General features: G+C 38.9%; 1 protein-coding gene across 1 annotated transcript; it reads left to right on the top strand.

The window, feature by feature from the left end:
* The first annotated feature begins 7,945 nt into the window (after positions 1-7,945).
* On the top strand, positions 7,946-11,418 carry UBE2L6 (ubiquitin conjugating enzyme E2 L6). The gene is made up of 4 exons (XM_014056950.2): positions 7,946-8,101; positions 9,030-9,125; positions 10,047-10,233; positions 10,350-11,418. The coding sequence occupies exons 1-4, from the start codon at positions 8,072-8,074 to the stop codon at positions 10,502-10,504; spliced, it is 468 nt and encodes a 155-aa protein (XP_013912425.2). The 5' UTR covers positions 7,946-8,071; the 3' UTR covers positions 10,505-11,418.
* The last annotated feature ends 2,266 nt before the right edge of the window (positions 11,419-13,684 follow it).

Here is a 13,684-nt window from a genome sequence, read left to right as displayed (position 1 = left end):
TTAAATCTTAAAGCCTATAAAAGATAATAATTAGAAAATTAGCAATTTCACATTTGAATGAAATGTGAACTCAGATATAGATGCCATTATTTGCTTGGTTTTAAATATGTTAATAAAGTTATTTTTACCTTTGTCACTAATATTTGTTTTAATAATTCATATATGCATAGATGCATTGTTTGCTTCAGTTTTCTTAAGTATGTGGTATGAACCTAGCATTCTGGTTTAACCCATGTTTTATGGTTTAGTATTTCTGCTAATCCAGCCAGGATTTAGTTTAGTATGATTCATGATTCCAGCCTTAGGTTCTCATTCTCCCACAAATATCTATCTTATATTTTCTGTAATGAATAAAATACTATTATCTCCTCCCCGCCAACCTTAGTAAGCCATTCATATCCAACAGTCCAAATTGTTTGCCTGTTTCTGTCTCTGTGTTATTTAATGAAATGATGAAGTCATAATGATTAATGAACATTTGAACAAGTTCTTAAAATCATTTTTTTAAAAAATCTTATTGCCTATTTGCCTTTCTTTTTTTTTCATACGTATATTCCGTTTCTGTTATCTGCATTTCACCAAATTTCCACTTTGTGAAATGATCTTTGAGTGTTTCTATATGTCTAATAGATTTCTTCACATTGCTCATTTTTTACGGTTATTCTTTTTTATTATTATTTTCCCTTCTACACCTTACAGTCATTATATCAACATTATTATGTCATCATACCTATACATGTATATATTATTTCACTTCTATGTTTACACATCTTTATACACAGTTATATATATAGTTTTTTTGGCTTAATTAATTTTATTCTTGTTTTGCAGCCATTTGAACCAAATGTTTCAAATTTCGTAATATTCCGACTCTTCTTTATCTTTTAATTTTAGTGTTAATTTGTCCATCTCTGCACAATCCAAAATTTTTTGTATCACTAATTCGTCCGAGGGGATATTATTTTGTTTCTAGTATTGGGCAATTCTAGCTGTGGTTAGCAGATGTGTTAATATGTATTTAATTTCTTTGTATATTTCCCTTTGATTATTTCCAGCAGAAAGATTTTGGGTTTGTATTTTATCTGTTCTCCTGTAATTTCTTGCACCCATTTCCAAATTTTTGTCCAATATTTTTGTGTTTCCAGGCAGGTCCACCATATGTGATAAAAAGTCCCTTGCATTTTTTTTACACTTCTAGCAGGTCAGATTCATGTTTGGGTACATTTTAGCCAATCTCGTTGGTGGTAAATGCCAATGATAAAATATTTGGATATATTTTCTTTAAGTGCTGCTGATCGTGTTAGTTTATAATTTGTGTTCCAAATTCTTTCCCAATCTACTAGATCTATATTGTAACCAAAGTTTTTGGCCCCATGCTATCATGCAACCTTTAACTTTTTCTTCTTCTAATGTTACTTCTAATAAATATTTGTAAATTTTCATTATGAATTTATTTTCCAGGCCAATTAAAATTTTATCTATTTGTTGTAATTCTGTGTATATTCCATATTCTTTTACTTTTTTTTTTGTATCTCGATTATAGTTGGAGATATGGCCACCAATCTAAATTTATATTTTGCTCCTTTAATTCCTGATTTGTTTTCAAATTTCCTTGGCTGTCTAAAATTTCACTATATCTAACCATTTTCGATAGATCTAGTGTATTGGGATGTGTCATGGCTTCCATAGTGGAAAGCCATGTCGGCATTTTCATATAGTGTTTTTCTCTAATTTTATTCCAGACCTGTATCAGTGCATCTCTAATATAGTGTCTGTGAAAGTATTTTTGTTTCTTTTTACCCTCTTCCCATAGGAAAAAATGCCATCCCATTTGCAAATCGTGGCCCTCTAATGTAAATGGCCCTCTAATGTAAATAGAGCCAAGGTGGCGCAGTGGTTAAATGCAGCACTGCAGGCTACTGCAGGTCAGCGGTTCAAATCTCACCGGCTCAGGGTTGACTCAGCCTTCCATCCTTCCGAGGTGGGTAAAATGAGGACCCAGATTGTTGGGGGCAATATGCTGACTCTCTGTAAACCGCTTAGAGAGGCCTGAAAGGCCTATGAAGCGGTATATAAGTCTACTGCTATTGCTATATTGCTATTAAATTGTAAATTGTAAATTTAATGAATTTATATGCCGCCCAATCCCGAAGGACTCCAGGTGGCTTACGAGATACAGAACTAAAAAGATAAAAAGTTAAAATAAAGGAAGGGAATGATACTAATGATAGCATTCTTTTATTTTTTAATTTATCCAATCCCTGATTCATGTTAGTGCTGCTGCTTTGTAATAAAGCTCCCAGTCTGGGAGTCCCATACCACCTCTGCACATTGCTTATTAAACATGCTGCTGATCTCCCAGACTTCCCTGATTTGCATTATACTTTCGTAGTTCATATTATGTTGACATAATGTATCTTACTTCCTTTCTGCTAATTTCCTCATTTTTGAAAAATTGCCTCTTTTGAAAGGTAATGCGACTAAAAGGTATTTCCATGGCAGTTTTCAACCCTATCGCTGCTCCCTTCTGTCACTTCTTTCATTTCCATCTCTCACTAGGTCCAACATATGACTTTGGGTTAAGCACAGAAACACGTTCCTTTTGGATGATCCCCTCAGCATATGCGGCAGTGTTTCTTAACCGTGGCATCTTTAAGATACCCTAGCAATTTCCAGAATTGCTAGGGTATCCCTTGTATGCAGCCTTCTGCCATAAGTTCTTTTTGAAATAGCATGAAGATCTACAAAGGCTTCTGCTTCTAAAACTACAAATCTTAGTTTAACAACGGGAGCACATTCTTTAGCAACTTTATACTTCAAAATGTTATTTTTTCTCACTTCTGACTCTGCTCCTGGTTCATTTCAGCAAAACCAACCAAGTATGTGCAGTCTGTACATAGATTCAGGGATGTGTGTTTTCATAAATCTCCTGAATCTACAGCTTAATTTCAGTTTTTCTCCTTCTGATCATGACTGTGCTGAAATATACTGTTTCGTTTTCACAAGGGGGTCCAAAATTTAACAAAGCTTTTATATTGTTTTACCACCATGACTGGAAAAACTGCATATTATCGGTAGCTGCTTACCATTTATGACTGGGATTTGTCTCGGCCAAAGCAGTGTGATTGTTTCCATTCAGAATCTTCTGCAAACATGGTCTCTCTGACTCATCTTCTGTTCTTGCAAAAATATGTCAGACATGCAACCCACCCTTTGTTCATGTGTATTACTATTATGACATCTCAAACATTATGCAAGCTCCAAAAGAGATATTTTAACTAGACTTTGCAGCCAGATTTCAAAAAAAGGAGGAGGTGGAAGAGGAGAAATTATGGGATGCAGGAAGTGAAGCCTTCTATATAAATAATTTGGTAATTTGGAAAATAGACCATTTCCCCTTTGTTCTTCATAATTAAACAATTACCATTATGAAGCAGGGTTGAAGCATTCTTTTTCCAACACTTAACTTCTATATAATATTACATATTCTGTTGCACTTTTCTCCCATCAAGAGATGGTAGGTTTTTCTCTGCTGTGGTATCAGGACCTTTGGACATTGGTAAGGACTAGATGATTTGATAGTGGCACTTATATCAATAAACACTTCTTGGCCAAAGCATTTTAAAATGCTGGTATTACCTCTGAAGCCCTGCTTAGGCCTTATCGAAAAATAAAATGGTTTCCCTGGATTGAGTTTACACAAAAAGGGAACATATAAATATTTTCAGTTAACGAACAACAGTGGTTTGCTTGAGCATAAGTCCCTTTATTTCTATACTAGTGATTTATTTATATCACTTATATCAAAGTGAAATTTTATTATGCTGGTATTTTAATACAGTGAGGTCTGCATGGCTCTAGAGCAGTGTTTCACAACCTTGGCAACTTGAAGATGTCCGGACTTCAGCTCCTAGAATTCCTCAGCCAGCATTTGCCATTCAGATATATTTACCATTCAGTTCATTTTAAAGAGTTAAAAAACAGGTTTTCCTGAAAATGATTTTGACAAAATCAAACAAGTTACAGAATAATAGGTAGGGAATATTACCTTTTTTATTTTACAGCAGAAAGACTAGAACTAGATCCAGCAGTGAACAGCATGAAATATTAATAAGGAAGTCATCTAGATCTAGCATATGCAGTAGGATAATGTGTAGTTTGGTCCTATTGTCTTCTGGGAGGAGACATGTAGTTCAGTTCAGATAGTGATAAATCCATCTCTGTATGAGATGAATGGTCTTGCCTGCACTGAAGGTGGTGATCTGCCTTTCCTCAAGAAATCATCCTTCAGTTTGATTGGTATCAGATAGGAACTCCTCCTTTTCAGCTTAAAACAACACCAGCTTGAGCAGACAAAAGTCTTATTTACACAAAAGCTAGATGTCAGCTGAAATGCTTGGCATTGAGGAGCCTTAGTGAAGGTCGTGGCTTTGCTGCATTATTCTAATTAAACCGTTCTGCCATGTTTTTATGACCAGGAGTTATACTGAGTTAGGCATACCATACTGTTTATTTTAACTACCATATTTTTCAGAGTATAAGATGCACCAAGATTTTGAAGAGGCAAATTTTAAAAAAGTTTTTGCACTCTGCAGACCTCCCAAAAATGGCCCATTTTTTGTGAAAACGGGCCCGTTTTTCATAAAAACGGGTATGTATAGCCTTTAGGAGGCTTATAGAGTGCTCCTGGGGGCTGGGGGGGAAGAAATGAGCAAAAAATGGCCCTTTTTCATGAAAATGGGCCCATTTTTTGTCAAAAAAGGAGTGCATGCATAGTCTTTAGGAGGCTTATAGAGTGCTTCTGGGGGCTGGGGGGCAAAAATGAGCAAAAATTGCCCATTTTTCGATCATTTCTGCCTTCCCCAGCCCCCAGGTGCACTCTGGAAGCCTCCTAAAGGCTATCCACGGCCATTTTGGTGAAGGGGGTGGGGTTTCAGGAGCCCAAAAATATTGTATTCAGTGTATAAGACACCCAGATTTTCACTCTCATTTTTGAGGGGAAAAAGGTTGTCTTATACTCCGAAAAATATGGTACCCTGTTTCCCTGAAAATAAGACCTCCCCAAAAATATTGCAACAGAGCACCAGCCATGTGGTAACTACACTTAACACTTCCTGCACCTCAAAAATAATAAGACTGCCCGAAAATAAGGCCAAGCGCTTATTCCAGGGGTTTAAAGAAAATAAGACCATGTTTTATTTTCAGGGAAACACGGTAATGAGAACTTGGAGGATAGGCTTTTAAGTATACATGCAATTATTTAGCTGATTATTAAGCTGGTTTTAACTTCTATGACCATACCCACATATTTTCTTCATGATTATCTGTCCTTAACCTGGTCTTTCAGCCTCCCATGGTGTACCCATCTCCATTATAACTACCTACGTTGCTGTGTTCATTCTCTTCTCTTTCTTTTCACCTTTTCCAACATCCAAACCTTCTTCAGAAACTAGGCTTTCAAATGTGTCTGAAGTGGGGTAAGTCTAATCATTGCCCTCTGAGTGAGAACTTGTGGCTTTGTTTGATGATTTGTCTGTTTTCCTGGCTGTCCATGGTATTCTCAAAAGAACTTTCTCTTATACGCAATTTCAAAAGTGTTAATACTTTTTCTGTCCTGCCTCTTCGAAGTCCTAAGACTGAGGTGTTGAAAATTCTTTTTGCTCACATAGTTGCTGACAATTGTATATTTGTTGTATATGGAGTTTTCCTAATTAATGGTACTTCCCCCCCCCCCAAGCTAATAATGTGAATGGAGACATATCCTTCTAATTTTATTTCTAGTGTTACCTTATGAGTTAGTGGCTGTGTTTTGAATCCAGGTTTGAGTTCTCAGATGCCATGTGGTCAGTTGAGTAAAGGGCCAATATTATCATGCTTTTAATCCTATCTCCCCTGCAGCTGCAATGGAGAAATCTTTATTATGTAAGTGGACTAGCTTGGCCTTCTTAATGGCCCATTAACAGTGGGGATGGACAGGAAGCTACAGGAAACTATTCTGTCTTTTAAAACATGTTTCTTTCTTTTCATATCCAGAGAAATATTCTCCCTTTTCAATATTTCCTAGGATATTTCATTTTTCTGGGAGAGGGCTGGATGATAACTTCCCACAACATCTTCCTCAACCAGGTTGATGGAAGGCTGAAATACGGACCCTGCTCCTGCTCCTACACAAAACTGTTCGAACAACATTCTTCGAAGACGTTTATGAAAATGAAACACAAACAGAGAAGGCAATTCATATGCAAGAATGGAAAATATTTTTGACTCATCCACATCTCACTTTTTACCATGAGAGATTAGCTTTTGCTCTCGGAGGAGTAAAAAAAAAAGGAAAAGAAAGGGCCCCCTTATCTTTTCCAGACACGTTCCTCATAATAGCTCGGTACAGAAGAAACAGAGTTAGAAACTGCTTAGGACATAATCTCGTCGGTTTACACTAGAATGTTTCTCAGGTCTTTCATTTTATTCCTTTGTTTAAGGTTTTATTGTGTTGACCTCTGCAGCCAAGAAACTGTATTGTAAAGTGTATTTCCAGACCCTAGCCAGAATTTAATTGAATCTGGTCTTGCAAGGAAAAGGGCTGTCTTAATGCATGGGCCTGATGGGCCTGATACTTGCCCATGGGACCCATGAGCATAGGGATGCCATAGTAACCTGTGTATGTTAATGTAGGGTTCCAACAGTTTCCCTGAGCCACTGAAATGCCAAAGAGAGTGAGACTTAAGATGAGGCTTGCAAAAAGTATCAGCTTTTATTTATGGCCATAGAAAAAGCTGGGTGACAAAATCCAAAACATACAAACAAATGCATGTAAGGAATAGCCACAGCCTGCCAGAGTGGCTCAGAGTATTATATACATTTTAGGCAGATAGAAACAAAGTTTATCCAATCAGAGACAAAGAATCGTTACCAACATGATCTTTAAAGCGTTCTTTTGTTCAGGCTCCTGTCTCTGTCTACCTTATCTATGGAGTATTCCTATAGCCTTGTGTAGGGGGTGGAAGCCCCCCTTTGCCAAGTTGCTTTTCTGCAGAATGGTTTAAGGATTTATGAGCCAGGAAACCTCCCTAGTTTGGTTCCTTTATCTCTTGTTCCCATGTAACAATTTCTTCTATGTTTTCAAGAATGACCCTAGCTTTGAAGCCAATAGAGGTGAGACATTTGTGATAACATTTGCAGTAATGCCATCCAGTATTGTTACAATCTGCTAGGCTAGAAAACAACTAATTTCTGACAGTATACAATAATATAAGCAGAAGCCAATAACAAAGCTTAATTCTTAATAAATGATTTCTAGCAGTATATCATATCAAAAGCATATAGCAAATATTGGTTTAATCAGTAACAATTATATAGTAACATAAGCAATTCATAATAAAAGCAAATAGCCAATATTGATTCATGTTGATTCATATACTCCTTCATTAACCCTTCAATGCATCTTATATCATATAAATACAGCAACTATATGACTGAGATTATTGTTTTTCAAGCCTCTTCATTGTTCAAATGTTCATCATGTTGATTAGTTGTTGCTGCACAGCATGTTTTTAATGTTTCAACACCTAAGTGCCAATAAAATAAATATATGTTTAATTTTATCGACCACTTACATTTTTATTCCTGTCTTAAGGACCCCAATACATTGCTTTGCAGGGGGGGGGGACATAATGCTGTTAAGAGGGCCCTGCCAAAGCTGCTTTTTCAGGAGGCAACTGGACTTTGTTTTTCTTTGAAGACGTTTCGCTTCTCATCCAAGAAGCTTCTTCAGCTCTGACTGCATGGTGGGGAATGGCAAAATGTATATGAGGAGCGAAACTTCTTCAAAGAAAAACAAGAAAGCCCAGTTGCCTCCTGAAAAGGCATCTTTGACCTGGATTTGACCACAAATCTCTTTATAAGGGGAAGAGTTGATCGCTGAGGTGAAACGCCGATTTCCGTCTAAGATAACGCAGCGCAGTAGCAGGAAGGGATCCTTTCGCGGCGCTATTCCTTTCTCTGCCTGGGGCGCGAGAGGGATCGGTGTGTGTGTGTGGGTAACTCGTGCGCGTTCGGATCGGATCGAAGGAAAATGAACGCAGCCAGCCGGAGGGTGGTGAAGGTAAGTTGATGACGCGAGGTTGGGAGACCCTTTTAGGGCTTCGGAGGCATCTCGAAGAAGAGGCGGTGGTGCTGCAGGAAGATCGCAAGCGACTGAAGTTGATAAGAGGCGCCTTTTTTGAGGAGGAGGCGGCGACGGGGTCTCCAACCCGCAGGACTTGGGAGAAGCCCTTCCAGCATCTCAAGGAGTAGAGATACTTGAAGCAACCAGGCAGTTCTGGAGACTTAACCGGGATGGGCTTTACTGCGCGCCTTTTATTTTTAGAGAGCCTTCGGCAGAAATGGTTTAGCTTCCGTTTTTAAATACTTCGCTTCGGTTTTGGCTAGGGGGAGGGTAGCTTTAACGGGATGCTCTCCTATACGTTTTGGGTCATCTGTCTAGACTGTCCTAACATTTTTCATAATTTGGTGTCCAGAACGCCTCCTTTAGAGCCGGACAGGGATAATTTGGAGCGGGTAACCCTGTTTTGAAGGAAAATGCTTGAAACGACGAAGAAAAGGAGCTCTTAGGCGCTTTCGGTTTCGTTTCCTGCTGGCTGGAAAGCTTTCCATGGAAAGGAGGGAGGAGGAAACAAAACCGAACTGAAAAGCTGTTTTCAGATAACGTGAAGCAACTCAGAAAAGCCATAAAGCAGAGCTGTGCGCTGCTGGATATAAGCCATTGCGGGGTGTGTTTTTTTTGTTTTGTTTTACAAGGATTGGAAAATGAAAAGAAAATTCATTGTATTTCAACTGGCATCATTCCTCCTTAAATCCAAGATGACAGCACTTAGGTTGGGGCAAGGCTAGCATAGAAACATCCCTGCGTTGCTTGAAATGTGTCCTACTGCTGTCAGGATGATCTTGGAAATACTTTGTGTTGTGTGTATGTGTGTGTTTTGTTGTATTCGTACATTCGTTCGTTTAATCATTCATTTTTGTCTTTTCAGGAACTTGATGCCATTAAGAAATTAAGATTACGATACTTTCGGGATATTCAAGCAGATAGGACCAATATTCTCCTTTGGAAAGGACTTTTAGTGCCGGTGAGTTCAAAGAAGCTGGATAAGAACAATTGAGTCTGACTGCTTGCAGGAGAGTGTAATGTATTAGTCAAATTAACCTAGCATGCTGTCACTTCAAAACAATGATTTGGGTTTGATGAAAAAAATGTCCTTCTGGGTTCAGCTCCAAGTGTGGAAAAAGACACTGGAGACATGGAGGCTGCTTGGAAAGATGGTTTATTGGTGGACAGGGCCACATGGCTTGAGCGCTGAACAGAAAAGGTGATCACATGCTTCAATGTTGGTGGAGAAGAAGAGAAGGGCTGAGAGAGGGGCTTGCTAGGCTTTTTATAACCTGTTTATCCCACCTCTCTGTTTCCTGTTCCTGTGTAAGAAATGTATTCTGATTGGTTGTCAGACTCCCATGGGGCCATGTAGGGGCTACTCTCTAGGCTGTGTTTTGAATCCAGGTATGGATGAGTTCTCAGATGCCATGTGGTCAGTTGAGTAAAGGGCCAATATTATCATGCCTTTACTCCCATCCCCTCTGGAGCTGCAGTGGAGATGTCTTTATTATGTAAAAGTGGACTAGCTTGGCCTTAATGGCCCATTAACAGTGGGGATGGGCAAGAAGCAACAGGCAACTATTCTGTCTTTTAAAACATGTTTCTTTCTTTTCATATCCAGAGAAATATTCTGCCTTTTCAATATTTCCTAGGATATATCATTTTTCTGGGAGAGGGCTGGATGATAACTTCCCACAGGTTATCATGAAAATACCACAAAGTATCAGAGCCCTTATTTCAGTGGGAGTGGATTACATGCTCAATGTGGGGTACTAAAAGGCCTTACATATTCACCATGTGGGATGGGACTGACATCTTTAATTTTAGTTTGTTCTGCAAGGAAAATTGCATTCCTTAGCCTCCTATGAATCATGCTTGTTCCTGTCCTTATATCCAGGATAATCCTCCATACAATAAAGGGGCCTTCTGGATTGAGATAAGTTTTCCATGTGAGTATCCACTCAAGCCTCCTAAAATAAGCTTCAAAACCAAGTTCTACCATCCCAATGTGGACGAGATGGGTCAATTGTGCCTGCCAATCATCAGCGCAGAGAAGTGGGATCTTAAGACAAGGATAGACCAAGGTATGACCTGGGCAGGATGGATAGAGCTGGGGCTGCCAGATGACTTTCATTCAATTGCCACTGTGTGTACGTTTTTCTCTGTTTCAAGGAAGTGTCATTTTTAATCTTTCCTGCAGTAATTCAGGCCTTGATAGAGCTGGTAAATAAACCTGATATAAAACATCCACTGCGCCCAGACTTGGCCAAGGAGTTCGACGAAGACCATGAGAGATTCCTGTTACAAGCTGAAGAGCACACCTGTAAATTCAGTGAGAAGCGCCCATGTGAGTGACCTGTGCTCAGCAACTGGAGTCCACCTTAGATAATTTTTTGGCTTCACAAGTCCTTGTCTACCAATGGGATAGTAGAGAAGAAGGACCAGACAAAAAAAATGTGCATGATGAAATTTTGGACTTTTCTGAGTTTAAAGCCAGAACTACTCATTTGAGGAACATTTATATGCTTGAATAAGCATAGGTTCAATGTTAAAATACAGATGCATCTGAATTAAGTTAAACATTTGTGACTCTTCATGGTACGGATGAAAACCTGTGTTACTTTCCCCATCCTGGAGCTAAAAATCTATTACCCGAAAGGATAGTTCTGGCTTTAAAGTCAGTATTGGATTTCAATAAATTTCAAATTGAATTGAGGAAATGACATAGTTTTTTTAAAACAGAATAATATTTTTCCTCAAAAGAACAGAACAAATTAGGACATTTGCAAAGTTACAGGAGTACATCATAGGATGTATTTCACAGAGAAAAAGTAGTAAGTTTTCTGTTTTCCAAATACTTTCTAAGCAAAGAACGATTTATCAGAACAGACCAATAGGAATACTCCTGGAAAAAAGAATATTGCATGCATTTCATTGCATGTCATTCTCTTACTAGTATATCTTATCTTGGATGAAGAAAATGAAACACATTCTTAATTCTTTTTAATTTGTTCTTCTTCATATAAGTTTCCATTTTCATAGTCATTCCTGTAGTATTTTAGGATTGTTTCCAAATCTTTCCTTTTCAATTCCAAGTTTAATTTATTTAATGTATTGTCGTGTTTCCCTTTTTTCTTAAACCTTAGTAATTTCGTAGGTTGTGTTGCTTTTTAACTTTCCTCCTGTCATCGTGAAATATGTTGAGCTGACTTTCTGTTTTGTAATAAATGTAAGCTATAATAGATTACAAATAATGATATATTACTACATCACAGATTCCTGGTGTTTTTTTTTTTGTTTTCATTTTCTCTCTGTGAATTTGATTTTACACCTTTGCAGAGTTCTAACAACTGTTAGCAATACATATGGCTTCACAATCACATATATCGTCAACAATACAACATTGTGTAACTGTATTGGTATGACATCAGTTTTGTATCAGTAGGCAAAGCGTGTAGACAAAGCACATAAGTACCCCTAGAAAGAGAGAAAGAGACCATTATTTCAGGCCTTGTTTTTGTCTATCTGAATTTTCTTCTTGCTACAATGAATCATATACCCAGTAATCACTAAGAAGCAGTTCTCTGAAGTATAAGAGAGTTTTGCTAATAGTGGTGTGTCTAGTTTAATTAACAGAAGGACTAGGTGACATCATAGCAGTCTGCCAACATTTGAAGGGCTGCCACAAAGAAGAGGGAGTCAACCTATTCTCAAAACACCTGGAGGGAGGACAAGAAGCAATGGATGAACATTTATCAAAGAGAACCAACCTAAAACTAAGGAGAAATTTCCTGACACAGCAATTATCAGTCAACAATACAACATTGTGTAACTGTATTTCCTCCAAAATTTGTGGCTGCTCTAACACAGGGGTTTTAAGAAGAGGTAGGACAACCATTTGTCTGAACTGTTATAGGGCAGGGCAGTGGTGGGATTCAGCCAGTTTGCACCTATCCGGCAGAACCGGTTGTTAACTTTCTAAGCAGTTCAGAGAACCGGTTGTTGGAAGAAATTTTATTTTGTTTTTTTCCACTTTACAAGGCTAATCCTGCAAGGAAGGCAGGAAGGAAACATTCTGCTGGTGTTTCTAGACTAATTTTTATTACCTTGCTTACAGAAACTGCCTCTCCGGTTAACCCTTATTACATTCTAACAGCTAAGACGAAGCACCCATTGTGACGTTGAGTTGGCCATACCCACCAGTCACATGACTACCGAGCCCCGCCTACCTAGATGGTCATTAGGGCAGAGAACCGGTTGTTACATTATTTGAATCCCACCATTGGGGCAGGGGTATAAAATTCAAGGGTCGTGGGCCACATCTGGCCTGCAGGGTGGTTAAATCTGGCCCACAGGGCCAGCCTGGAAATAGCAAAGGATTGGGCAATGGTGCCTCTGGCGGCCAAAATGGGGCATGGGGGCAGCATGCAGCATTTTGCTGGCCAAAACAGGGCCCATCTCCCCCTCCCATAGCCCACAGCAAACTACAATGCTACTCCGGCCCTCAAAGAAATCCAGTTTGACACCCCTGTTATAGGGTTTCCTGCTTGAGCAGGGGTTGGACTAGAAGAACTCTAAGACAGCCCCCACTTCCAGCTCTGTTATTCTGCTATTCTGTTGGAGGTGTTAAGTGAAGGCCATATCGTTCAGATTTTGAAATACCTCAGTTGCTGGAGTGGCTATAGAAGAGTGAACTATTGAGGAGGCAAAGCAAGCCTCTTCTGATGCTTTTCCTCCTTGGTCCAGTGCTTAAAAATAGGCCAGAATTCAAGCAGTGGTTCTTAGTCAATGCAGTGTGTGTGAGAGAGAGTGAATGAGCGAGCTGTTGTCTAATTGAATCAGTCTCACAGATCACAATGATTTGCACCAAGACTGTCCAGTGTCTCCAAAGATAGTTTCAGTTATTGATACTAAGTATCCGTTAAGATATAACGAAGGAGAAGTCAGTAGCAAAGTACTCAAAATGTTTTCAGTAGTGCTTGCTTTTCACTTTTTTGTGATGTCTTTTAAGTAATAAGTAGAAGTGCTCAGTTTATTGTTGATGAAGAATTAACTATGAGAAAAATCCAATATATTTAAATGGTTCATTCTTTATCAATAATATAAAGGTAAAGGTTTCCCCTCTCACATGTGTTAGTCGTTCCCCACTCTAGGGGGCGGTACTCCTCTCTTTCAAAGCCGAAGAGCCAGCGCTGTCCAAAGACGTCTCCGTGGTCATGTGGCTGGCAGGACTAAACACCGAAGGCGCACAGAACGCTGTTAACCTTCCCGCCAAAGGTGGTTCCTATTTTTCTACTTGCATTTTAACATGCTTTTGAACTGCTAGGTTGGCAGAAACTGGGACAAATAACGGGAGCTCACTCCATTACACGGCGCTAGGTATTCGAACCGCCAAACTACCCACCTTTCTGATCGACAACCTCAGCATCTTAGCCACTGAGCCACAGCATCCCATCCCTTAGGGCTCAATACACTGAGCCCTAATTGTAAGCTCCTGGTCCACTTTACTGACACTATATTTTTGCATCAATTCTT

Source organism: Thamnophis sirtalis, unplaced genomic scaffold (genome assembly GCF_051295495.1).
Source record: "Thamnophis sirtalis isolate CommonGarterSnake01/CBP01778 unplaced genomic scaffold, rThaSir2_p1.2 scaffold_1, whole genome shotgun sequence".
Lineage (NCBI taxonomy): Eukaryota > Metazoa > Chordata > Lepidosauria > Squamata > Natricidae > Thamnophis > Thamnophis sirtalis.
Note: the sequence above shows the minus strand (reverse complement) of the source record. Positions and strands in the feature narration are given on the sequence as shown.

Coding starts and splice junctions, on each gene's coding strand:
- UBE2L6 (XM_014056950.2), top strand. CDS start 8,072: ATGAACGCAGCCAGCCGGAGGGTGGTGAAG. Junction 9,126..10,046: donor GGAAAGGACTTTTAGTGCCG/GTGAGTTCAAAG, acceptor CCTTATATCCAG/GATAATCCTCCATACAATAA. Junction 10,234..10,349: donor TAAGACAAGGATAGACCAAG/GTATGACCTGGG, acceptor TCTTTCCTGCAG/TAATTCAGGCCTTGATAGAG.